At 46.8% G+C, this 26,564-nt stretch overlaps 1 protein-coding gene across 5 annotated transcripts; it reads right to left on the bottom strand.

The window, feature by feature from the left end:
- Positions 1-1,797: 1,797 nt before the first annotated feature.
- SCN3B (sodium voltage-gated channel beta subunit 3) lies at positions 1,798-26,136 on the bottom strand. Of its 5 annotated transcripts, XR_014214023.1 has the most exons (7): positions 26,003-26,136; positions 13,164-13,451; positions 9,145-9,308; positions 7,913-8,138; positions 4,727-4,865; positions 3,532-3,931; positions 1,798-3,311 (listed from the first exon to the last, which is right to left on the bottom strand). XR_014214023.1 is itself a non-coding variant. In XM_082201094.1 (6 exons), the coding sequence occupies exons 1-5, from the start codon at positions 11,705-11,707 to the stop codon at positions 3,865-3,867; spliced, it is 654 nt and encodes a 217-aa protein (XP_082057220.1). In that variant the 5' UTR covers positions 11,708-12,452; the 3' UTR covers positions 1,798-3,311; positions 3,826-3,864. The 5 variants fall into 5 exon arrangements, 2 of the variants coding, with proteins under 2 accessions (XP_082057220.1, XP_082057221.1); XR_014214024.1 differs by lacking the exon at positions 13,164-13,451 and having other exon boundaries at positions 26,003-26,019; XR_014214025.1 differs by lacking the exons at positions 13,164-13,451; positions 26,003-26,136 and adding an exon at positions 11,650-12,451.
- Between the last annotated feature and the right edge of the window lie 428 nt (positions 26,137-26,564).

Genomic DNA, 26,564 nt, shown 5'->3' with positions numbered 1-26,564 from the left:
TCTAGTATACAAATTGATTTAAAAGGAAAAAAACAAAAACAACCACAAACTTGACTGCTAGAAACTAGGAGTTTAAAAAAGGCTACAAAGCCAAAATCTTAATGTAAAGTAGCTAGGGGGGGAAATGGAATAAGAGTATGAATAAAATATAATGAACAAAAGAGAGAGAGAAAGCATCACGTGGGTTCTTTTGCTTTTTATTTTGCTGTCTGTTTTCTACATCTCCTGTGCCTTTTCCACACACATCACAGACAGAAGACACAGTCTACCTTTTGAGTTGAAGACATCGTACACAGTTACCTTTGTGTGCCCATGTAAGGCATCCCACTAAGGGAGGTTGTATTCACCGTCAGAAATCCCATATGAACTACTGCCTTAGAAGGCAGGCGAAAGAAAGTGTTATTTCTTAAAGAATTATGGGAGTAGTTGTGGTATGGGAGAGAAAACGTTAAAGGGTTTATCTTTACCGTTCATTCTTCTGAAGCTTTCCTGGTTCCAGAACTGCTACTTAATTGCTCCACCTCAAAAGCTGAGGGTGTTACCAGATTCTATTATATCGGGTAAAGAATGCAGAGGCTGGATTTAGACTCAACTGGATTAGGGTCAGATAACTTCCCAAGGGTTAAATGGCAAATCACGGGCAAAATCAAGAAGGAGGCCTTAGTGCGAAGAAAGCTCCTCCATTGTTACTTTCTGCAGGATGTGATGGAGTGCGCTTAAATTGGACATGACAGCTGGACCCTTCACCATATGGAATTATGGGTGCTGCTTTGGTTCACAATTTGAGTAACTCCACGAAGCATGACATGTTGAAGAAGGTGAGTTACAGCTCTAAGCTTCAGATATAAGCTTCATAAATAAGATTAATGAATTAGTACAGGTATATGCTTGCTGAGTAGCATCAGCATTACTATACTTTTTTTTTGGGGGGGGGGAGTAAAAAAAAGCTTACAGGGTTGCTCCAAAAATTACTGAGACAGGGACCTGGTTCACACACAACACTAAGCTAAACCATGATGTGGTTTGAATGAACCACTGTGGACTCCTAGAGAGGAATTGTAGACTCATCAAATTTTAGATCTGGAAGGTCTCCCAAGGGTCATTTAGTCCAACCCCTAATGAAACCCTGGCACATGGCCACGCAACCTCTGTTCGGAAACTTCCAATTGCAGCCCCGCTCATTCTGCTGCTGTTTCGATCTGGGCTCATGGCTTAGCTCTCCCCAGAGAAATCGGAAGCATGGCAGAGGGAGGGAAGGAGGCCTAACCCTGCCACTCATATTTGTAGCAACAAACCATGGTTTGCCATTAGGTCTACAATGAGGCTTAGTGGTGGATTGTGGTCTTTAACTACAGCAAAGTACTTTGCTATTCATGCTTGTTCTAATACTATCATTTGCTGTGAAAGAAAATAATGCAGGTCTAGGAAATACAGTGGTACCTCGGGTTAAGTACTTAATTCATTCCGGAGGTCCATACTTAACCTGAAACTGTTCTTAACCTGAAGCACCACTTTAGCTAATGGGGCCTCCTGTTGCTGCCACGCCGCCGGAGCACTATTTCTGTTCTCATCCTGAAGCAAAGTTCTTAACCTGAGGCACTATTTCTGGGTTAGCAGAGTCTGTAACCTGAAGCATATGTAACCTGAAGCATATGTAACCCGAGGTATCACTATAATCTGATCCTACCAAACAGCTAGGCTTAATATTTGCCCCCCTGCACAGTCTTCAGATTCCTTTGCTGAAAAGAAAAATTGTGCTCAGTGTTCTACCCCACCATAAAACAAACCATTACCAGATAGAAGTTTAGATTTTATTTATGCAGACCTTCTAATGGATGGGTGGCCTTTTTACTGGCCCAGAGGGACAAACCCACCTTGGCCCAACCCTCCAAGAATAACTTGTGGCTGTGACCACCCCATGCTGTCTTATGCACATAGGCAGACAGCCTTCCTCTTCAGCTGATCTGTTCAGATCAGTTAAGGGTGATGGCAGTGGGTTTTGCTTCCTCTTTCTTCATCGAAGTTGGTCTGATGACTGGGAAGTGAGAGATTTGCACCCCTATCTGGGTGTTATTTCCCATCTTTGCTGCTGCCAAAATTGGTTGGGTCTTGGAAGAGGGGGCAGCAAAATATGATAGTGGGGGCAGATCAGGCCTGTGAACATGGAATTACACCCCTGCCTGATAGTAGTATATGGCAATTGGAGGGCATAACATGCTACTGGCAGTGGCAGGCTTTGTTTGAGATTGGAATAGCTGAATAATTTTTTTCAGTGCCATGCAGTTATTAAAAGCACAGTGCTCCTCTTTGAAATGGAAGGTTCACGTTGCCATCTTCCACTGATCCTTCAGTTAGAATTGTCCATCCTGCTTCAGTCTCTCAAGTACATGGAAGGACACCTGACCCGACTTAAAGCCCCTACAATTCTGGGCATCTCGGTCACTGCGTCAAACACTAAGGAGAATTTAAACTTTCATCACAACATCATGTTTTGCAAAGTGGTTATTTGCCACTGCCCTCTGAATCCTGCTGGAAATTATTTTAGAAGTTTGCTGCTTGGGTTTCACTAAATCACAGAATGCCCAAGTTAATGACTCTTGTCCTATTTACACACAGTATATGACATACTATGGAGTGCTGCAACATGGAAATCACATACGATGCAAAGAGAGGGTGCTTCATGGCCACACTCTCACCCCAGGGCTCAATCTAGTATCTGTATAATATCGCCACTCTTTTAGCAGTGCACTATGTACCTCGGAAACATCTCTCACTCGAGCATTTCCTCCTGTGCCACAGGTTCATGAAAAACTAAACAGTTCAATTACTGTATTGCTTCTGCCTGGCTTTCCATTTGCTCCTGGAGGTATTGGCCAAAACAGACCCACTGTTATCTGCTTCCCTAGGAAAATCTGGGGCATGTTCTGTGACATCACTGGGGCATCATACTCAAATTAACACCAAAAGCAATGATGACTAAATGAATGCCACTTAATGCTGAGGAAGCTGTGATGTCTGAATGCACCCAAAGGAAAGTCTGTGTTAGCGAGAGATGAGTGAGTATTTACAGAGTCATTGAGGCAATGGGCAACAGATGAGGTAATGCACCTCTTATCCCCCCCCTGACTTTGCATGCCTCAAAGGAAAGTCTTTAACAAATGGGCTGATCGCTCAAGGAATGAGAGCCATGAAGTCAAAGCTGTGTGATGTTCCAGACAAACGGAAACAAATTTACACTTCCTCGTGGTTCCTGGTCTTGGGCTCCTGCAAAACTTGGCTGCAGTGACTTACTCCTTGTGTCTGCCTAGTCCCTGAAAACAAGGAAAAAGAGCCAGACTGTGATTCACCTTCCACTTTCAGAAGATTAGATGAAAACCTGCATGAGCAAAACACACCACCTGCTTGTAGAAGTCACATATAGGAGAAGAGTTTTAGTGCATCACCAATTACCTACCTTCTGGACCACCTAATCTTGTTTTATGTCTCTTGTACTTTGAATTCTCTATCAGGAAGACTGCTTTGGACTCTTACCTTCAGCAAAATACATATAAGGGGGAAAATCTTAAGATGGCACCATGTCTTCTACTCCATAATCCCTGGAAGAGTTCTTGCTGTTGGAGTCACTTGGAACCATTGCAGACCTGTCTACAGCAATCCACATTCCATCCACAGATCATATCTGAACATTTTCAAATATGCTCAGTAGCTTCCTTGAGCCTGGAGATCATGAATGACCCCCATGGTGGTGCCTGCACACAGATTTGGATTTGCTAGGCAGCCAATGCCCTCCCCCGCTGCCATGTGATTTGCACAGAGCTTTTTCACCTTTTTTTTGCACACTGTATGCCTACGTGGTTTCATCTTCTACTCCTCCTCCACTGGCACAGCACAATTCTCCTTGTTTTCTGAAGGGATGGCGAGGTAGTCAGTCCTGGAGAGCAAGGTGAAAAGTGTACTTCAAGGAGAAAGTCCTGAACTGGCAATTTTAAAAAGAGGTTTACATGGGGAAGGACATAACAAAACACCAAACATTAAAATCTTCCTGAAACAGATGTGATGTTGATAATGTAGCTCACTTTTGCTTAGCTGTTTGTTGTTGTTTTTAAGCCAGCATGGGAGGTGGGGAGTCAGATTTGGACCGTGGTGTGTATGTGTCTGGGGTTAACCATTTGCCTCTGCCATCCGATAGAAATCCTTACTGCTGCTACACCTGCTGTTTGAATGAGAGAAAATGGCTTTCCTCCCATTGCAAGTAGCTGGGCACTAGGATGTGTGACTGGATTCAGATTCTGATTTGGCAGGGGCAAAGTTTAAAGCTCCCCCCCCAAGTTCTAGTTCAAGGTACCTGTATCAGCTCCTGGATTCATCTTCTTTTGGACAGAGATGATTTTGCCACCGTTTTAAAATTGTGGTTTTATGAACTCCGATATGGAATCTTAGCCAATCATCTGGCTGTTGCATGTTTGACCAGCTGCAGTTTCTGAGCATCACGGAGCAGAAGGCTATCAATGGCTGCTAGCCACAACCCTAAGCTCTGCCTCCACAACTGGAGGCAGCAATGTTCTGAATACCAAGTGTTGGAAACCACAGAAGGAGAAAGTGCTGTTGCACTGAGGTCCTTCTTGCATGCTTCCCTTGGGGGGCTCTGGATGTCAACTGTGAGAGCAGAACACCGGACTAGATGGGCTCTTAGCAGGGCTATTCTTACATTCTTATGTTCACTTACGCATTTTCCTGAGCAACCTCCTCTGCCTTGGCAACTTTCCTGTAGCAGTAGATCATTTCTACCAGCAGCCACAAAGTGAGGAAGACTAAGAGAATATACATCATTATTTCAGAGATGACAGATGTGAAGTCTTCTCCAGCTGTGTAGGGGACAAGAAAGGGAAAGATCCACGTGAGCAAAGCCACCTTTGTGGGGCACAGAGCATGGTGTCCTGCTTTGCAGCCATCTTTTGGAAACCTGTGAGCTTGTGTGATTTTCTATATCTTCCTATATGGAAGTAATTTGTCATGCAGAAACTGAGCGGTTCTCTTTTCTGGCTCAGACTGTAAGCTCTGTGCCAGCTCAGTAGGCAGTTGCATGCCTATTGGCTCTTATGGAATGGATTGGGCCAACTGGAAAATTACTGGTATCCTGCAGCCAGGAACCTAAACACACACAGTTCCCATTCACCAGCTGGTGGCTGCAAACTGAGCAAGGATCCCACTGTACCACACCTCAGTAGAACAGTACAACCTCAGGCTATTTGAAAAGCAATGTATAGAATTTCTTTTCCATAGACCATAGTGCTCCCATATCATTATTTACAATCTGGATGAAATACTCATGCAGAACATGATAATCAAACAGTCCCAAGTGTTGGGAGGATCAGAGCTTTTGAATAAGCAAAAAATGTTGAGAGGCTAAATGAGGTGAAAGCAGGATTGCCACTAGAACTGGGTGAGACAACTGAGGTTCTACCATCTCTTAGAAGACTTTGTGGTGCCACCCACTACACCATTGGCAATAAGGCTGACATTTGCACATGCACTTTAGGTGCAATTGAGGGGGTTGGGCTAGATGACCCCTGGGGTCCCTTCCAACCCTATTAGTCTATGATTCTATATGTTCTCCTTAGCGCATGCGCAAACGTGCAGAGTTGCTCAGATGACATACTTTGCTTGGGACAAACAGAGCTACGTCTGTGCCCATCCTGGAACCCTGACAGGCTCTCCTTTTGTTTCCTGTTTCTTTACTTCCCCATTTGCAGATGTTCTATATTGTGCTGAAGACAAGGAAACAGAACCACCAAGAAACTCAGGGAGGGATCTTCAGCAAAGGAAGGAGACAAAGGGAAAAAAGGACACAGAGAAAGGGGTACACAGCTGTTGGCAGAGGGGGAGAGAGAGAAAACAATATAGACACAGCGTAAGGAATGAGATGCAACAGGAGGGAGCCATATTTAGTTCAACAATCATTTGGCGCTGCTTCCGTTGAAACTGACAGTCTCAGCAATCCATTAGAGAACAGCCTACGGACAACCCTTTCCCCCCCAATGAGCCCAGTTTTGACGACTCATTGAAATAAACTAAATGATGATGTGATTCCCTACAAGGACTTGGGACTTTTTAGTTCAGAGAAAAAACAAATAATAGGTGAGATAGTGGGCATTTATAAAATTATGCTTGGCATGGAGAAAGAAGAGGTTTTCTCCCTCATAACACTAGAATTAATAGACATCCTGAATGTTGAAAGATTCAGGATAGATTTGTGAGAGAGAGTGGGGGGGGGGGAGAGAGAGAGAGAGAGAGAGAGACTTCCTCCAACAAGAGGCAGTGATGGTCACCAACTGGAATGACTTTAAAAGAGGATTGAGCAAATTCATGGAAGAGGAGGTTTTCAATGGCCACTAGTGACCTTCATGGGTGGAAGCTGTAATACTTATTATGCATATGAGTTGCTGGAAGAGGAGAGCGCTCCTGCGCTTGAGGGTTTTCCACAAGCATCTGTGAGCACAGGATGCTGGACTAGGTGGCAGCGGCGTAGCGTGAGTTGTCAGCACCCGGGGCAAGGCAAGTAATTTGCGCCCCCCCTAACCCCTAACCTGCCGATCTGAGGTGAGTTGCCGCTGGCGCTGCCGCCCAAACCACGCCGCTTGCCCGGAGGAGGAGGGGGGCAGAGAGGCGAGGAAAATGCAACATGGCCCAGCAGCTGCAGCAGCAGCAGTGGAGGTGGGGCTGTGAGGAGGGGCTGCCTGGCGCGTCCTCCGCGGCCCTGATGCGCGGGGCTGAGAGCCGCTGCCTGCCGGACGCCTTCAGTCCGGGCGCGCGCACAGCTCGTTGGTTCCACGAGACATGGGGCTCTGCTACAGCCTGCGCCGGAGGCTCTTCGGCGACTCCGGAGGCAGCGAGCGGGCCCCCCCAGATGTTGCGCCCGGTGCGGCCGGCACCCCTGGCACCCCCCACGCTACGCCACTGCTAGGTGGGCCACAGGCTCTTCTTACATTCTTATGACAAACATTGTGGTGAACTGAGTTTAAATCTGGGGTGACTGGAGGTGAGAAAGAACCTCTACTATTTTTGCAGGTAAACAAACTCTGAACTAAAACTATAGTGCCATATGGAAGACATGAGTTTCCTAATGACCCAAAAGTTTTGTGGGAGTGGGAGGGTTCTGTTTTAGAGGGTAGACAGAAGCAAAAGTCTATAGTTTTGAATTAAGGGACTATTTTAACATCTGGCCTAAAACTTGGCCAGTGTGGAATACAATGCCATATACATATTATTACACCATCACAAGCCCCATTTCATTACATTCTGCCTCGGCTCCCCAATAGTCCCTTGTGGGGAATGGTGACAAAAGGATGGTGACATAAAGCTCCAAAATAAGCTTTGGAACCAAGTTTTCTGAAGGCAAAACTGTACACATGCAAATATTGCTGCTCGTTTGTTCAGCTCACTAACATGGAGTGAAAATCATTCAAAAAGATTTCAGGCCTAATTCTGCCACTAAATGTATACCTTGTATTTAAAAGGAAGTAAGAAATGAACAGGCCCTTGCAAGTTTGAACTGGGTGTCCCTTCTACGGATCAGAGCAAATGTCCACACACACACACCCCACACATAGTGGTCAGAGTAGTTTAAGGGTTATTTGGCATGAAGGCTATAAAACGCCATCTGTGTTTAACCAGCCCCACAGCAAGTGTCTCTGGACCACCTAGGAAGTCATCCTTAATTTGTCCCTTGACAAACCCTTCAGCCTGCTTTACAGAATGCAAATGTGGGAGAAACTGCTTGAAACTTGAAGAGTCTCTCCCCCCCTTCCTTACACAAAATACCAACTTCTGCATCACCATCTTGTGTGTGACTGCAAGAGACCCACTGCCAAGAGGCACCATAATTAAGGGACATGCCCGTCACCCTTCATACCCTCCTCCACCACCGTGAGACGGATCAGTGTAGAGCGCGTGACAACTGGTCGATGAACCTCGAAGTTGAATTCCCGAGTGACATTGCAGGTGTAGATCCCCGAATCATTCAAAGAGATGTTGAGCACAGAGATGGACACATCCTGCATGTCTATGCTCCCGTCCCATTGGAGCCGACCACGGAAGCGGCTCCCAAGTTCCTGCTTCTCATTTTCGTACTTGTAGATCTGTAGGGAGCAGAATAAGGAAGGATGCTGTCATTTTCAGACCTTTGTGCTGTCTTCTGTTGCAAGGAACAAAACCAGACTGTTTAAAATGTTTCTTTGGAAAAGTCTTCTTTTAAAGATCTTCTTCAGAGCCCTCCCTATTCTTAAACTCTTCTTCCCTGCTCCAATGGATATAGAATACAAAAAAAAACATGTGACAAATGCATGTGTGGATTGGCATTTAATACGCTCCCTTTGAACAAGAAAATAAGGTGGCAATAGTGCAGAGCAGGAGAGAATGACACATGATCCCCAAGAATAAACATGGACAGATAGTCTCTTTGGATTATGCTACAGGGGCATCTGAACAGTGTGGCCAACACTGGGTGCTTTGCCAGGTGTCATAACTGAGGTCTAAAAACAGCTGTGGAACAGCTGTCCTTGTGTGTCAGAACAGAAAAAGAGTAAGCAATGCAAAAGCATTTATCACACCAGTATGTTTTCTTCAGCTGCTCTGTGAATAAACTGGAGTTTAGCACCTTGTTTTGCCAGGATGATGACTTCCCGGACCAGTAAATATTTTGGAGAGCTTCTGAAAAGATGTGTGAACAGCATTTAAGCTCTCAGGACATTTAACCTTTCTGATCTAGCCTGCCTGAAGCTGATGGTTGGTAAGATTCCTGCTCAGTCCTTGCAACTCTTTTAGGAAAGCAGATCTGACCTCCTCGCAGCAAAGCCCCCTGTGCAGATCACCTAATAGGGTTTGAGGACCCAGATGAGAATCTTGTTGGGAATAGCACCCTCATCAAAACATCTATTAATAAATGTCTAGTTATAGGCGAAGACCTATGCATTTGCAAATGATCCTCATTTTGCTGGTTTTCCCTGGCACCCATTACCTGAGATTGATCCTTTTCACCTTATTTCCTCCCACCCTTTATCAAGGAAGAGAATAACGTCTCCTGGTCCCTTTTTCCATTTCTCATCTCACAGGCTCTTAGCTAGAGGCACCCAGTGTAATACTTACAGGCTCATCTATGCCCCCTTCGGTCTTATAGTACCACTGAACCAGAGTGTTGGCAGAAACCTCCTCTCGCTTCATGCAGGAGATACACAGCAGCTTCATGCGCGACCCTTGGACTGCCTCTGTCTCTGACGGTACTTCAACGCAGACTGAAGAGCAGACACCCACTGGAAAGCCATGGATCAGCAGCCCAGTTTGGATATGTGAGCATATAGTGCAATTGGGAGAGGGACCCATTTCCAAGAAGGGAAAAAGACAGAGGAAGACACAAACACATGGAGAGGGGGTGGAGCGACACAGAGAACAATCTGTTATTCAAGATGCTTGTGATTCTCAGTCAAAATAAATCTCTTAATTCAACACTGGCATTCATTGAGAATGGATTAAATATCAGGATTTGCAAAAAAAAACCTTCCATCCTATGCTGATCTCAACCAATAATCCACATTAAATAATAACTTGGTGCTGAATTTACTAGTGCTTTGCAGATTTATGCAGTGTCCCATCTAATTCCTCCAACACAGAAATCTGAATTGTGAGATTTCAATGTTGCTTTGATTATTTCAGCTACAATTGAAGCACATGTGACATACAGTCAACCAACCAGAAGTTATATAATCCAGAACTGCAAGTTATTTTTTGAATCAGAAAGGCAAATGCCACTTCCCCACTCCCTCCCAGGTTCTTTTAAAAAAATATTATGTTTGTTTTTTACATTTCCCCAGAGACCCTGCAAAACACATTATGAAAACCTGTATTTCTATACACACACGGCATCTGTAAAAGGCTACTTCATCCTAAAAGCTCACAGCATTTAAAAAAGGCAGAAGCATAAAATACGAATGATAAAATGCCCCCTTCAAAAGTCCTAACCCCAACACAGTATTGCAGTCTACCAGACTCAACAGAGCTTTTCATCACCATTCTTATGTGAGAATTAGGATGCCAGAATTAGTATCATTCTGGTTCTCTTATACATAGCACAGTTTGCGCAAGTCCATGTGAACAGCTGGCGCCAAGTCAGATTCTACCCAACAGTTTGAATGTTTCCCTCTTAAGTGCTACTAGCCAAGCATGTAGATAATGCTTACTGTACCCTTTCTAACTGACACTGAACAACGACAGCTTCTTTTTGCTAAGCAAACAGTGCCAGTGTTTCCCCAAGAGACATGGGGTTCAGGAAAAACATCTCCGACTTCCTCGAGCCAAGAAGCCCGCACATTGCTCTGGGGTTTCATTTACTCTGAAGAGCATTTTTGCACAGAACTCTGAAAGCATTTCTGAATCCCCTCCTGTACCATTTCTGTACACATGTGAGAATGTTGTTCAGGGAATGTAGAAAAGAGAAGACAGCCATTTTAAATCTGAATGCACATTTTAGCCAAACTAGGGAATTGCAGATGTGGGGGGGAGGGGGGAGAGAGAACCAATGCACCCCAAACAAGCTGTTAAGTATGGCATGTGAAAATGCTTTCAACTCTCAAAGTGAACAGAATTGACTGAAGAGCAAGGATGTAATTGTCTGTGCATTCTCCCCCCTGCTTTAAATAAAAGTTGGCACAAAAAATTGCACTTTCGCAAACATGTTCTCCTTCAATGAGGCACAACCCTTTCCCTGTGACACTTCCAACACCTGTTTATCCATTTTTACAGGCTTCATTCCCAGCTGTTCCTCTGTTGCCTTGGGATCCACAGTTTAACTGGGCCGTCTGACAAGGGACAAACCCACAGTCTAAGGGGTTGTTTCTCTGTAAGGCTTCCCAGCCAAACTGCTGTGTTCTAAGATACAGCATGGAATCCAAAGTCTTGCCTGAATACTGCTGGATTCACTATTGCAGCTGTATTTTGGAGGTAAAATGTAAAAAGAAGAAGAAATGGTTGGAAGCCCCTTGAAAACATCTTTGAAACTCAGTTTTGACATGGGAATTTAAAGGTACTTGGGCTGTTGCCTCCTTTTCTAAACACTCCCTAGAGAGAAAGCAAGCTCCAAGTTTAATTCCTAGCATCTCCACCAGCCAAGCAGAGCTGGAAGAAACTCCTTGCCTGAAACCTTGGGACAATATTGATTTAGATAGATCAGCGATCTGACTGGTAGAAGGCAGTTCCCTAAGGCCCTCCTTGGGGTGGAGTGGGGTGGGGAGAAGGAAAGTTAATATGAAAGTCATTGCAATTCGCAACCAATTTTCCTCCGGCTTCTCTTGATATCGTGCACGTGCAGATTCAAGTGCACGAGGCCCATGGTTGCGCTTTGACTCTGTCCAACCGGGAAACAACCACAACCCTCCCCTTACTTAATTAAAGTGGTGCACAATAGCTCGCCATGGCAACCCTTCTCTGTCTCTCTCTCTCGAGGAGCTGCTCAGGCCCCCGGGGCAACTCGGCAATTAATGACTTCATAGAGGACCTTCTCAGGGATCCTTCCCACTGAAACGGAACCCCTCTCTCTGGCTGTCTCACAAATACACACGTTTCACATTGTTTCCTGGACCACAGGCGGGAAGCACCTACCGCAAAGGACCACCACCAGCAGGGAAGAGGCGGCGGCCACCTTCGTTAGCGCAGCCATGGCTCCTGGAAAGGCAGACTCGGCTGGGTCTCCTTTCTCCACCAGATCTAGTAGCTTAGTCGCCGCGCAACTGGATCCGGGCGGGAGGAGGAGGAGGCGCTGGGTTGGAACCGACCGATGGGAGCAGCCGGACCAGGAGGAGGCAGGGATCAGGGAGGGCAAAGGTGCACCGTTCAAAGTCCCTTCCTGGCACTCCTCCTCTCGCAAGGCTTTTCAGCACCAGGGAGAGAGCCCGCGGGTCGCCGCTCTCTTTGGACAGTTCCACGCTGGAGTAGGCGCTGGGCTGGAACTCGCCGATGGGAGCAGATGGGGTTCCCGGAGGGCAGCGGTGCACTTTTAACTGACGCGGCTCCCGCGTAGCGGGTTTCAGCACCACGGACAGCTCCTGCGGGTCGCCGCCCTCTTTGGACAGCTCCGCGACGGGCGGGCAGGGTCGGGGTTACCTGGCGAGGGCGACAGCGCCGGCTGTCCCTTCCCAGCTGTGGGCATCACCAGCCCCTTGGAGGCGCCTGCGCTGCCCTGCCCCCGCCTGTGCTCAGCCCAACGGTTCGGGGGAAGGGAGGCGAGCGACAGAGGACAGCAGGGGTCTTTGGAGAGCCGCTGGGCCCGCTTCCTACAGCCCCGCGGCGCGAAGGGAGACGGGGAGAGGCCCGAGATGGAGGGGCTCCGCAGCCACCAACCCTCGCCGTCGCCACCCTCGCCGCCACCTCCAGCTCCGAGCCTCCCCACAGGAACAATGCATCTCAAGCCGTGTGCTGGAGCCCAGCCTCCTGCGCCGGCTCTGCGTGGCTGGGACGGCTTGTGCCCGCCTTACGAGAGCGCGAGGGTGGGTGGAGGAGGAGGAAGAGGAGGAGTGCCGCCGCCTCCCTTCTCCGAGCCGTGCCTGGATTGGGAACAGCCCCTCAGGACAAGCATGCGCAGACCTCTCTTTGGCAGAAGCAGGCGTCCCCCTCCCATCAGGAGAGCGAGACTCCCTTTTCCCGAGGAATTGGGGGTGGGTGGGGCGTTTCCTGCCTCTTTCCAAGCCAGCTGCTCCCAGAGCCTCTTCACATCTACACCACCCCTTCAGGGTTGTGCGCGGGGGCAGGGAAGGAACCATGTGCCACCTTTATTTCCTTGGATAAAAGGTGGGATATAAATCCAGCCAATCCATCACTAATTTAAATGTGCTGCACATTAAATACAAATTGAAATGTATGGTGTGGATGTAGCCAAATCCAAGGTTCACTTTCTCTGCTGAAATCTTTCATAAGCAAACAGCAGCAGGCAAAATGGAAAAAAGACCCTTTTCTGGAACAAAATGAGTCTGGCAAGGAGAGCAAAAGAGAAAGAGAGGGAGGCTGAAGGGACTGCTGCCTCCAGAGCCCCCAAAGTGCCCATCATCCTAAATGATTTCCATGCAATCTGATGGGATGTTCTTCAGTGTTTGAGTGCACAGCAATGCCTGGCATCCTGCCAGTGTTCCCTGGCAGGGGAGCCATGCTTCTCTGCTGTGGTTTCCTAAAGGTGGTAGCTAGTCGGGAGTGGCAGCAGTGGCCTGTAACAAGTCCATGTGACTGCCATTGGGAAAGCTCCAAAGGTCACTCTTGCAGCTGGAAAGGCTGAGAAAGCCTCTGTTCTCATAGATCCGGCTTGTGCCCAAAGGGTTTAGTGGCAGGAGCTGGCTGGGTCTCTTCCATCTGGAGAGGAGCCACAATTCCCATCACACGCATCTCCAACTCTGCAGGGCAGTCTGTGGTCAAACCTGAATGGATTTAGAAGGAGGGGATGCTCATTAGATCAAGCCAGGGTAGACGGGGATATACTGACAGATTGCTGGTTGATTTGCAGTAAATTGGCAAGGATTGCAGACTCTCAGTTGTTTAACAGCAACAGGAACTAAATGACTTGCTCGCACCCAGTTGTATTGCTGGAATGAAGAAAGATGTTGATGCTGCTTGTGGTTATGAAAGTGGCAAAAGTGGAGTGGGCATTTTGTGTGCTCAGTTCTGTTTTAGTACCCAAATCATATTCCTGGGCTCGGAACTATTTAATTTGTTAATAAGTGTTTATCTTTTGCATCCAGCTTCAGCTGATGGATTGGGCTGGGGGGGTGGGTCCTAGTAAAAACACACACAAAAAAACCAACCAAATTGAGCAAAACTCTCCATTAGATGATTTTGCAACCATATATTTCAACCTCTCTCTCTCTTTCTGCTTTCATAGAAGTAGAAAGTTCCCACCGCCTTGTCTCTGGCAACAAGAAAGTGCAGGAAGGGCCACTGGATGGCTGGTCTCCAAACTAGACCTGGCCAAGAGAGAGGGCTATTCTCAGAAACCCTAAGCATACCCAGCTGTCGTGTCTCTTTAAGCCAAGCCTACACATCAAAAGCAGTTCTCAGAATAAATGTATTACGCCGTAAATGTTACTCCCTTCCCTGGAAAGCAGTTGCTGCTATCTGAAGCAAGCAGGCTAGAAAACAGAGTTATATCCCTGACTGGGGTTGGCTTTTAGAAGGCATCAAACAGCTCTACATGCCTGTCCTCAATGCAATTTCCATTTCTTTCGTACCTGGTTGTGTTTGTGGGCTTCATTGCATCTCAAGGCACATATTTACATAAGAGCAGATATGTGCCAAATACAGATATGTGCTTAAACAACACATTTTGAATTAATGTTACATGGCACCCTGTTCTTTGGTTATGTAAGATAAAAGGCACATCTCCCTGAACATCTGCCAGGGGTGCCATAATTACTTGGTTGAATGCTGCCTGCTGATCCTGAATTCACTGTCCATGATGGCTGGGACTGATGGGAGTTGTATTCCTCAAGAACTTGGAGGGCTGCAGGTTCCTCATCTTCTTAAGCCCTTTCAGCTCTGTCATTCTATTAGTATTATTTACAAATTCTTAATCATTTTATGCATACCAATTACATTTTTTAAAAAAAACTTCCATTTTTTTTCCTTCCCTTGGATATATCATCAAAACTAAATAAAGCCTGGGAAACATGTGATCATCTATTTATTTGTTTTTTTCTCTTGGAGTCATCTGCATTTTGTCTGCAGTTCACCTCATATAATCTATCCTGGGCCTAGTGGGTGGATATTGCTCAGCACTGCTTTATATAGATCTTCAGAATCTGTTAAATCAGGTGGCTTGCACTCTTGTCTGACAGCCATATGCTCACAGAAGCACTGTGAAATCATGTCTGTTTGCAGCAGGCCAGGTTCCTGTCAGGAAATGCAAGCCCCTGGATGTGAGAGGGGATGTGGGCCAGCAGAGAGCATTCATCACAGAGCAGAAGCAGTGAAGAAAAGACAGGATGTTTTCACCTGTGATTAAGAAAGAACCTGGATGGAACACTCTGACTCAACTCCTATAAATGGCCTACTTTCACTCTCAGGAACATGGCAAATTTTGGCTCTCTGGAGTAAACTGTTCTGCGCCCAAGTCCAAGGCATGGTGAGTCTGTGGGTGCCAGGCAAGAATATGTTTCCTGTTCAAGTTGTTCATGGCAAACGAAGTCCAGTAGGAGTTGTTTGTCTGTCTTACACCACCCTTTCAAAAGGTGCCCAGTCAATTGTGAACAAGCAGTGATGTTTTGGAGGGTCCTTTGACAATAACTTTTTCATGACCCACCTTCAATGAGTCCACCTTCTGACCACCATTATAATCAGCTCCACCTCTTCCTGGCCACCACAGTTTTCTGGGCCTGAGGAAGAGGCAGGGCAACAAGCAGCCATTTATTTATGTACAGCATTTATCATTACATATCTACCCTCCTTTCATCTTAGAAGGCATACATGGCTCTCCCCCCCCCCTATTTTATCATCATGACTGCCCTGTGAGGTAGGGTTAGGATGCTGGACTAGATGGGCTGCTGGTTTTCTTATGTTTTTATGTGCAGATTTTTTTGTTGGCTGATTCTCACTGTTTTAATACAGTGATCACACTTGTTTTCATTCCATCCGACTGACATTCTGTGAAGAAAGAGCAAGAAGCTGTCATTAAAGTCATTGCTATCCACTCCCCATTTCCTCCAGCCTTCTGTATGCTCATTAAGCAAGTGCTCTTTTGCAGGAGAAAGTTTCCCCCCCACCCCACCAAAGGGCAAGAGGTCCCTGTATGGCTGGTGAAGGCTCAGCCCTCTTTGGTCTTTCAGCCAGAGACAGCACAGAGAGAGAGAGAGAGAGAGAGAGAGAGAGAGAGAGAGAGAGACTGGAAACATTGATGAATATGAATTGTGAATGCTACAGAGAGCGGAACCGCTCTTTGTCAGGGGTTGCTATGGGAACACCATCCCAGCCAGGGCAACACAGGCACACAACACACACACACGGGCTGACACTTCTGTAGCAGAATGGGGGGGGGGGATGATCAAAGATGCCCAACATTTCTGCCTTCAACAATTCCTCTGATTTCTCTGTGATGCCTTATTATAGGCTGGAATCAAGAAAGAAAACCTGAGCAGGGATGCCTGGGCCTCATGCAGTTACTGGCAGATGGCTTCCCTGTCAACCATTAGAACAATTGCAGAAATGCCTTTCATTGTGCAAAGAGAAATATTAGCCATGCCTTGCACTCCTGGCTGCCAGGGGGTTGAGAGAGACCCAGATCTATCAGCAGCTGCTCACCATTCATCATGTACTGGTGGGTTACTCTTTCAGCTGCTTAAATCTGGGGATAGGACTGTCCTGAATAGAGTCTGCCTTCTTCAGCAGAGGTCTCTAGGGTGCAAAAAAAGTACAAGGGCTCCAGCAGCAGAAAGGACCCATTTCAGTGGTGGAGGATCTGCCTTAGCATGTGAAAGCTTAGTCCCTGACAGCAACTCTAGGTAGGGCTGGGAAGTGACCCCTGCCTCAAACCTTCTACTGGTCTGACTCAGTAGAAGGCACCTCCCTATGCTGCTCCGTACTAGACCAGGGCAAGAGCCCAGTGAGAAGGGCAAAGAATAAAGGGGAGGCTACTGTGCCCCACCTTCTTGTTCTTTCCTATATCTTTCCAACAAAAAAACATTTGCAGATCATTTCCACAAAATAGTGAGGGTGCTTTCATACTGTAGCTGTTTTCAGGTGGTATTTGGCCACACAGTAGCAAATTCAGGGCACTCTTTTAAGTTGATTTGTGCAATAAATCAGCATCCCCAAAAGATGGGACTTCTTGTGAGATGATTTGTTTCATGTCACCTCTCACTCGCCCTTTCTCTAAACTAAAAAGTCCCAAATGCTGTAACTGTTCCTCATATGGAAGTCACTCCATCATTTTAATTGCCCTTTTCTGAACCTTTTCCAACTCTACAACCAGAACTGTACACAGTATTCTTTCATGACCCCTGGCCTCAGGAAGTTGTGGGTGTTATTTGGAGGCACTCGCTGCCAAAAGAAAGGAAGAGAACTCCATGTTTCTTGTCTGTGTGTCTCTAGACAGATGGACCACTGGGACTTTCTCAGAAATATACAGAGAACAAACACCACATCCCATGCTTTGAGGAACAGTTCCATATGAAGCCATCTGTTAGCATGGCTGATATTAGCCCATTCTTCCACCTATGGAGATTACAGGTGCTGGAAGAACCTAGTGGTGGTTATCACACAAAGAATGATCACCTCTGTTGTGCTTTATCAGTGCAGCTCTGCATCTCCATCCATAGAGGGTGCATGAAGAATCAGCAGGTGGCGCTGTCTCTTCCCTGAAGCTTCCTTTGTCTGGCAGGATGGCTACAAAGTTATATAGTGAGCCTGATGTGAGTCATCAATAGTGCTCAGGTCAGGGCAGGTCTTATACCTTTCAAATTTCAGTGGTGCCCTGTGCAAGGCCAAAATTCAATACACACACCCCACTTCTTGCATTTTCTTCTGTGCATGCTCTACAGCACCCCTCTCAGTGTGACGCCCAGTGTGCGGAAACTGCCCTAAATCTGCCTCTGCACAGGTAGCCATCAGCATCATGTGAAAATATGCCTGAAGATTGCCAGGCAAAGTGAGCACATTGAAATCCCAGGTACAATGAAACATACAAACAGAAAGCCACTGCCTCACCAAATTAAAAAACATCACTTTCCAGCTCACTTACCAACAACCAGTCTGAACAGAAATACCTTTCAGAGCCACAGTCTCTGCACTAATCTGGGAATTTGCCTTCCAAGCACAATATTTTCTTTCCACAAATAGCCAGTGCAGGTCCTCTGATTCATAACAGGAGGAGCCTGTCCTCAGGGGGGTCAGGGACTGTAATTCTCCACCCCATGCAGTGGACCCTTGTGTCGCCATCTCCATGGGGAGAAGCAGCTCCTATTGAAGCAAACTGGGGCTCCCCCCAAGGCCAATAGCAGGAGTAGAGGAGGGGAAATCTGGAAATCTGGGGATCTAGATTCAGAACTGGGGCCCCCAGATAGGCAATTTTTGAAGAATGAAAGAAAACCTTACATTCAAGAGAATACCAAAAAGTTCCAAAATGCTGTTACATTTCCTTGCAGGGGAGCTGCTGCAGTCCCTTGATCATTTTGGTTGTGCTTGACTGATTTAACCCATTGGCTTCTATATACCCTTCTGTACCAAAAAAGGTGAGTTTTTCTTAACCCGGCATCTAAAAGGTTGGATTGAGACACACTTCAGTGAAGAGGTAATTTCATAGGCATGGAGGAGACACCCCCTAAAAAGATCATACATTGACAGTTCCAGGAATTCAGAACTGCCAGATCTCCTATCGATGAGGAAATGCCACTTATTTTTTCTAAATATTGTGTGAGAAATGTGCTTCACTGGTTCCTTAGAAATATTAAATTTAATAAAAGATGGGAACAGAGAGATGGCAAGAGAAATGATACCAGAAGGCAGTGTGTGAGAGAGATCATAGGCTGAATTTGTGCGTCAGGTAAAGAAAGTGATGGGGACTGGGGATCAGAGATAAATAGGGCTCTTCAAAAACATGAAAGATTTAGATTCCAACATGGGATGAAATCCGCCCATAAGTATTATGGTAAACAGAAAAGACAAGAGGAGGCAATAACAGCAAACCCAAAATCAATGTTCATGGTTAACTAACAATTTCTAACAGCCTAATACAACCTGGAAATGCTGTTACCTCTGAGGATGTGGACAGGCTGCTTGGACGAGTGAAACCAACCACCTGTCTCCTGGATCCTTGCCCATCCTGGCTTATAAAAGCTAGCCGGGAAGGACTGGGCGATGGGCTTCGTGGGGTGGTGAATGCTTCCCTCCGTGAGGGAGCCTTCCCAGACCCGCTGAAAGAGGCGGTTATTAAACCGCTTCTTAAAAAACCATCTTTAGATGCGGCCATGATGGCCAACTATCGCCCAGTCTCAAATCTTCCATTCTTGGGCAAGGTGATTGAGCGAGTGGTTGCCGAACAACTCCAGGCACGCCTGGAAGAAGCGGACCATTTGGATCCCTTCCAGTCGGGATTCAGGCCTCATCATGGGACTGAAACTGCCTTGGTCGCACTGGTTGATGATCTCCGGCGGGCTAGGGACAAAGGTGAGAGCTGTTTCCTAGTTCTGCTGGATCTCTCAGCGGCGTTCGATACCATCGACCATAGCATCCTTCTGGACCGTCTTGAGGGGCTGGGAGCTGGGGGCACTGTTATACAGTGGTTCCGCTCCTTCCTCCTGGGCCGTGTTCAGAAAGTGGTGGTGGGGGATGAGTGTTCAGACCCCTGGGCTCTCACTTGTGGGGTGCCTCAGGGTTCTGTCCTCTCCCCCATGCTTTTCAACATCTACATGCGGCCGCTGGGAGAGATCATCAGGAGGTTTGGGCTGGGTGTTCATCAGTATGCGGATGATACCCAGCTCTACCTCTCTTTTAAATCAGAACCAGTGAAGGCAGTGAAGGTCCTGTGTGAGTGTCTGGAGGCGGTTGGAGGATGGATGGCGGCTAACAGATTGAGGTTGAATCCTGACAAGACAGAAGTACTGTTTTTGGGGGACAGGAGGCGGGCAGGTGTGGAGGATTCCCTGGTCCTGAATGGGGTAACTGTGCCCCTGAAGGACCAGGTGCGCAGCCTGGGAGTCATTTTGGACTCACAGCTGTCCATGGAGGCACAGGTCAAATCTGTGTCCAGGGCGGCTGTTTATCAGCTCCATCTGGTACGTAGGCTGAGACCCTATCTGCCTGCGGACTGTCTCGCCAGAGTGGTGCATGCTCTGGTTATCTCCCGCTTGGACTACTGCAATGCACTCTACGTGGGGCTACCTTTGAAGGTGACTCGGAAACTACAACTAATCCAGAATGCGGCAGCTAGACTGGTGACTGGGAGCGGCCGCCGAGACCATATAACACCGGTCTTGAAAGACCTGCATTGGCTCCCAGTACGTTTCCGAGCACAATTCAAAATGTTGGTGCTGACCTTTAAAGCCCTAAACGGCCTCGGTCCAGTATACCTGAAGGAGCGTCTCCACCCCCATCATTCTGCCCGGACGCTGAGGTCCAGCACCGAGGGCCTTCTGGCGGTTCCCTCATGGCGAGAAGCAAAGCTACAGGGAACCAGGCAGAGGGCCTTCTCGGTAGTGGCGCCCGCCCTGTGGAACGCCCTTCCAGCAGATGTCAAAGCGATAAACAACTACCTGACATTCAGGAGACATCTTAAGGCAGCCCTGTTCAGGGAAGTTTTTAACGTGTGATATTTTATTGTATTTTTGGTTTTTATGGAAGCCGCCCAGAGTGGCTGGGGAGGCCCAGCCAGATGGGCGGGGTATAAATAATAAATTTTTATTATTATTATTATTATTTGATGCAAGTGAAATTCAGCATTTAGCCACACAGAGGCAGCAAGGAGCAGCATGAAAGGATTCCTACGGGCAACCATGGGTCTCATGCCATTGTCAGGAAGAATGCGGCAACAAAAGGACAACCTTTGGTCTTTTAGCAACAATTCTCAAAGTTTTATGGTATCCTTCTTCTGGGCATGTTTTTTAATGAGACTGGACTAATAAGACAAGCATTTCCTGATAGCAGCAAAAGTTTGTGCATCTCATGAGTGCTGAAACGAGTTTTTTTAAAGTGATCCCTCTTTGGGAAACTCTAACCTGAGAATGTGAAGTGCTTTTGCAGCACCGACTTCTAAACATGTTTATAAAGGTTACAGTAGCTATTATGAGAGCTAGTCTGGAAGATTCATGTGTGCAAGGAGGGAGGGGCTCATGGCTTACTTACCATTTGGCTCAAGCAGATTTTTAACTACTCCAGAGTGCTTAAAATCCCACCAAACAGCTGGTTTGAAACACTTATTAAGAACTTAAGAGCCACCTGCTGGATCAGGCCAAAAGCCCATCTAGTCCAGCAACATGTCCTCACAGTGGCCAACTAGATGCCTGTGGGAAGCATGCGAACAGGACCTGAGTGCAACACAACTTTCTCCCCACCTCTGATTCCCAGCCACTGGCCTTCAGAGATATGCTGCCTCCAACAGTGGTGGGAGAACACAGCCCTTGTGGCTGGTCGCCACAGATCAGTGCATCCTCCACAAACTTGTCTAAACCCAGTAGTGGGCAGTGGGATGGGGTGACACTAACCCCACAGCAGCTGACCCAGGCGACACTGGGGCAAGGCAGGAGTGAGACCAGGATTGTGCAGGTGCACAAGTGGAGCCCATGTGGCACACTTGCCGGTGTGTCTTCACAGCCACACTCATGTCAGAGTCCTCCCATGTCCCTGTGAAGTGCAGTGTTGGGAGCAGGTCTCAGCAGATCTGCCCCATCATACTGACTGCTGCTGGATATTAAAGTAGTCCAGGTTGGTGGCCATCACTGCATCCCAAGTGACTAAATTCCAAAGGTTAACTGTGAGGTGTGTGAAGAAGTCCATCCTTTGGTCTTTCCTGGATCTCCCAAGAGTCAGCTCATACAGAGACTACAAAGGAAGTCTACCCAAGCTGGTCACTGCAAGTATGAAATAGGCTGAAATCAGAATCATGGGATGGTAGAGTTGGAAGGGACCAGAGGATGATCTAGTTCAACTCCCTGCAATGCAGGAATCTTTCAACCAACAAGGGGGTTGAACCCATGACCCTGAGATTAAGAGTCTCATGCTTTACTGACTGAGCTATCCCTCCACCCAGCTGTTAGGATTCTTGCTCCATGTTTGCAGTCATGGGATTGTTGTCTATCACATGATGGTGTATGTTTTCATTCCACAGAGTGGGAAGTGAAGGAGACAGGATGTTTTGGTATTACTGTGTTCTGTGAAGTGGGACTATTTTCCTTTGTTATTTCTCTTTTCTGTATGATGAGAAAGAGGAAGGAGCTAAAACAGAATGCTCCGAGTGTATTAGCCAAATGCTATGCTACTGAGTTCTGTTACGCAAACTGCGAATACTCTGTGGATCCCTAAGTGTGCTGATGCTTCTTGGTATCAGTCGCTGTGATGTTTGGGCTGAAGAAAGCTTTTGAAGCTCCGGAATGAAAGACCAGGAGGGAGAGAACATGCCAGTTGGGCATGTGTCTCTACCAGGGTTCTACACAAGTGTAGGACGATCCTAACACCATCTACCCCTTCCACAGCTGATAATGGACTCTGCTCATATTTCCTTCAGTTTGGGTAGCTGTTTTCTTCCTCTTCCCCCTCCCCAAACTCTACATTAATCCAGGGCTTCAGAACATCTGCTGCTTCACCAGCTCCAAGGAGTCCCAAGGATCCAAAAAACCCTCTCATAGGAGTGTTGAAGTCATGGTTGGGAGAGGGGAGACCAGCTCCTACTTACTGCTGCCATGATCTCAGTTCTCTCCTGACTCTAACAATTGCTGACCACATTTTCAACTGGCCTATTGACCACTGGGCCCTCTCTCTAATACACAGTCATTATATTCTGCTAAAGGTGATGCGTTACAAATAGGCAGATCACAGATTCTGCACACACTGACTATTGCTGGAGTGTTATGTGTCGGGGTTGGAAAAAATGACTGTAAAACAGATAAGTGGGATATGGTCAGAAAAATCTGGGAGCGGTTAAATTTGGTTCAGTGAAGAGAGATGCTGAAGAGCAGAGAGAATCATCAGGTGCAATTAGATAATTGGTGCCTGTTAACAGCTTATGGAAAAAGAGAACTGGAAATAACAGTGTTGGAATGGGTGACCTATTTTTTTCAAAGATATAATTTGCAAAGTGGGGAAATCTCATAGCTATAAAAAGGAAAAAATGCTTCCTTCCCCTTCTTAGCTGTTTTGATGTTAAAACAAAGGTATGTGTGGAATTGTTACTATTTGGTAATGTTATAAGCAAATCTATTTTTGTTTGTTTGTATGTATTTTTTCTGAAGAACAAGTCTGTGTGTGTGTGTGTGTGTGTGTGTGTGTGTGTGTGTGTATATATATATATATATATATATATATATATATATATCCACATTAACATTAACTTAACCATACAATGCACAACAGCTTAAAAAGAAGAAGAAGAAGAGTTTGGATTTGATACCCCGCCTTTCACTCCCCTTCAGGAGTCTCAAAGCGGCTAACATTTTCCTTTCCCTTCCTCCCCCACAACAAACACTCTGTGAGGTGAGTGGGGCTGAGAGACTTCACAGAAGTGTGACTGGCCCAAGGTCACCCAGCAGCTGCATGTGGAGGAGCGGAGACACGAACCCGGTTTCCCAGATTACGTGACTACCGCTCTTAACCACTACACCACAAAAGGTAAAGGGACCCTGACCATTAGGTCCAGTCGTTGCTGACTCTGGGGTTGCGGCGCTCATCTCGCTTTATTGGCCGAGGGAGCTGGCGTACAGCTTCCGGGTCATGTAGCCAGCATGACTAAGCCGCTTCTGGCGAACCAGAGCAGCACACGGAAATGCCATTAACCTTCCCACCGGAGCGGTACCTATTTATCTACTTGCACTTTGATGTGCTTTCGAACTGCTAGGTTGGCAGGAGCAGGGACTGAGCAACGGGAGCTCACCCCGTCGCAGGGATTCGAACCGCCAACCTTCTGATCGGCAAGTCCTAGGTTGTGTGGTTTAACTCACAGTACCACCCGCGTCCCTCTATCACAACAGCTTACTACATGTTAAATGAGAAAATACACAAACAGGCTAAATACATCCATTTAGCAACCACCATCAGGGGCTGCAGATACCTGAGACGCCTTCTTGCATTATGTGGCTGATCAGCTTGCTGTAATACAACTGCAAATTCTACATAATTTTTTTTTTGGGGGGGGTAGATTTATGGTGCAATGAAATTATTTTTTCAAAATAAATTTAAATGCCACTGTTTGGGATAGCTTAGTCAGTAGAGCATGAGACTCTTAATCTCAGAGTTGTGGGTTCAAGCCCTACGCTGGGAAAAAGATCCCTGCATTGTAGGGGGTTGAACCTGTAGATGACCCTCACGGTCCCTTCCAACTCTATGATTCCCTGATTACACAGACATACAAATACCAATACCCATTTGCCTCCCTTCTCCACTGCCCTCTCACACCACCCCAGCCCTTTCTGCAGCCTCTCACCTTTCACTGCTCTTGTGTCTCCCTTTGTTATCACCTTCCCACCCCCACTGCCTTTTATCTCTCCCTGCCATTGCTCAGGTCCCCCTCCCTTTTCCCTCTGGACTCTGACCTGTAGTGATTCTCTCTACCTTCCCTTCTTCCATTATCCCACAGTCCCAATGCCTTAGTCTCTCTCCCACCCTTCTCTTACTGCCCTCACTCACCTCCAGCCACACCCCTCACTTTCTTCTTTCGTTTACAGTCATACTTCGGGTTACAGATGCTTCAGGTTGCATTTTTTCAGGTTACAGGACTGCCGAAACCCGGAAGTACCGGAACGGGTTACTTCCGGGTTTCGGGGGTTGTGCATGCGCAGAAGCGCTAAATCGTGCTTTGCGCATGTGCAGAAGCACCAAATCACAAACCATGCATGCGCAGATGCGCCGCTGCGAGTTGCGAATGCTGCAGGTTGAGAACATGCATTCCGCATGGATCACATTCACAAACTGAGTGTCCACTGTATTTGTTTGTTTTTGAATATTTGCACCCCTCTCTCCAGCCAAAAAGGCTTCCAGAGCAGCTTACAATCAAAACAAGACAGGCTCTACCCTCAGGCTTACAAGCTGAAAAAAGACAACACACAAGGGAAAAGGAACTGGGAGGGAAGAGGAAAATCAAAATCAAAACTCAAGCACCAATTTCTAAACAGTTGTCTAAGCATCTTTCTAAAGAGTTGTTTCAGGTGCAGGCAGTAGCAGGTGGAGCAGGGCTTCTGGCAAAGCTGATGGAATGAGTTCTGCTTCCCATCTTTCCCACTGAGGCAGTCTGAGGGAATGGCTGTTCCCAGGTGATGGTAGAGGGAGAGTTGATTACTTATCAGTAACCAAGGGGAAAAGAACTCCCATTTTCACAAAAAAGCACACTTCATAGTCCCCCTGATGACTCTAGCAGGCAATATACAAATCCATTTGGACTTAAGTATGACAAGCCCAGTCTAGAGCTGGAAGAAGCCGGGGGGGGGGAGGGGAAGAGGCATATCTAACAAGTACTGAAATAGCTGGGGATGGGGGAGGAACTTGATTCAGATTGCATTTAAAGGTGAATCTATCAAATTCACTTTTGAAAAACAACATGAGAACAAAAAAACTGTTGTTCTTCAAAATTCACACTTCTCTGACTAATGTTCAAACACACACATATATATTCATATACTAATATATATGAATATATTAGGGTGTGCATAGAAATGACTATATTAGTGAAAACAATATGCACAAAATTGCACTATATTAAAAGCAATTGCTTGCAAAAAAATAAAAAATGTGTACACTGGTGACCACTGCAATTAGGTGAAATTTGCAGTAAAATCCTAGTGAATTTTCATAAGGATTCTCCTCCTCCCATCTCCCAAAAAACCAAATTGCTGCAGAAATGTGGAAAACTTTAGATTGGAGAAATAATGACAAAGTGAGAAAAGCAAAATTGACAGAGCCTCCCACTCTTGACAAAACATTCCATCCCTAACAGCACAGGATAAAAAGGGACATCATATCTCTTTCCAACACCCTCATAGCAAACCAGCCCCAGAGGTGAATTTAGGGGAGCACAACCAGCTTGGGTGCACTGGGCGCAGAGCCTTGGGGTGTTGCAGAAGACTCTGCAACTATTACGTAGAATTGAGTGCGAGAGGTGGGGGGAAGCTGAATTTTGGTGTTGCACAGGGCACCACTGAAATTTGAGTCCCCAAGGACTCCCACTGCCAGCCGGCTACTGCAAAGTCAGAAAAGAGAAGCCCATGCCTACTGGTGGCTGCATACAAGCAGCAGGCAAGGGCAGAGGCCCAAAGTGGGCAAAGCAAATGGATATGGCTCTTACCTTAGTATGGTAGGTGATGTCCCAGCCATGCAAAAGGCAATGAGGCTCCTCCATGCAAATCTCTCCATCCACACAAGCAAGAGGCACCACCCTGGTGAAAGGAAACCTTCTAGATATGCAAAAGCACTCGAGGAGGGAGCCACTAAGAGGCGTGGCTTAGGGAGACGGGGTGTGGCCTGGGGAAGAGTGGGCGTGGCCTGGGGTAGGTACTGAGGGTCAGTCAGAGAAGGCTGGAGGGCCAATTTCAGGCCCCTTCCTGAAACTGAGGATTCCCACCTGTAGGCTAGATGGGCAAATATCTCACCTAGCCAGCTTACAAATGCACAGTGAGAAGCATATCTATACCTATATAATTTCAGGCTTAGTATCATTACCCTCTTCCTGTCTCCCAGTTGTTCTTTTCGCAACCTGCATTTGCTAGGAAGATGCTTGGTCTCCTGTCCCACTGCCTGGGGAGGATGCTTTGTAATTGCATTAAAAATAGATTGCAGGCTGCGTACATTTACCGAGCAGCACGAGCCACACCTTTCAACAACGAAACATGGCCACCATGTGAAACATT

Source organism: Podarcis vaucheri (genome assembly GCF_965113315.1).
Source record: "Podarcis vaucheri genome assembly, chromosome: 15".
In the NCBI taxonomy this organism is placed as follows: domain Eukaryota; kingdom Metazoa; phylum Chordata; class Lepidosauria; order Squamata; family Lacertidae; genus Podarcis; species Podarcis vaucheri.
Note: the sequence above shows the minus strand (reverse complement) of the source record. Positions and strands in the feature narration are given on the sequence as shown.

Excerpts from the sequence above, each read along its gene's own strand:
- SCN3B (XM_082201094.1), bottom strand. The coding sequence starts at position 11,707 with ATGGCTGCGCTAACGAAGGTGGCCGCCGCCTCTTCCCTGCTGGTGGTG. Across the intron at positions 9,309-11,649 it reads GCTGGTGGTGGTCCTTTGCG|TGGGTGTCTGCTCTTCAGTC; the intron begins GTAGGTGCTTCC and ends ATGGCTTTCCAG. Across the intron at positions 3,932-4,726 it reads GAGGTTGCTCAGGAAAATGC|GACTGACTACCTCGCCATCC; the intron begins GTAAGTGAACAT and ends CTTGCTCTCCAG.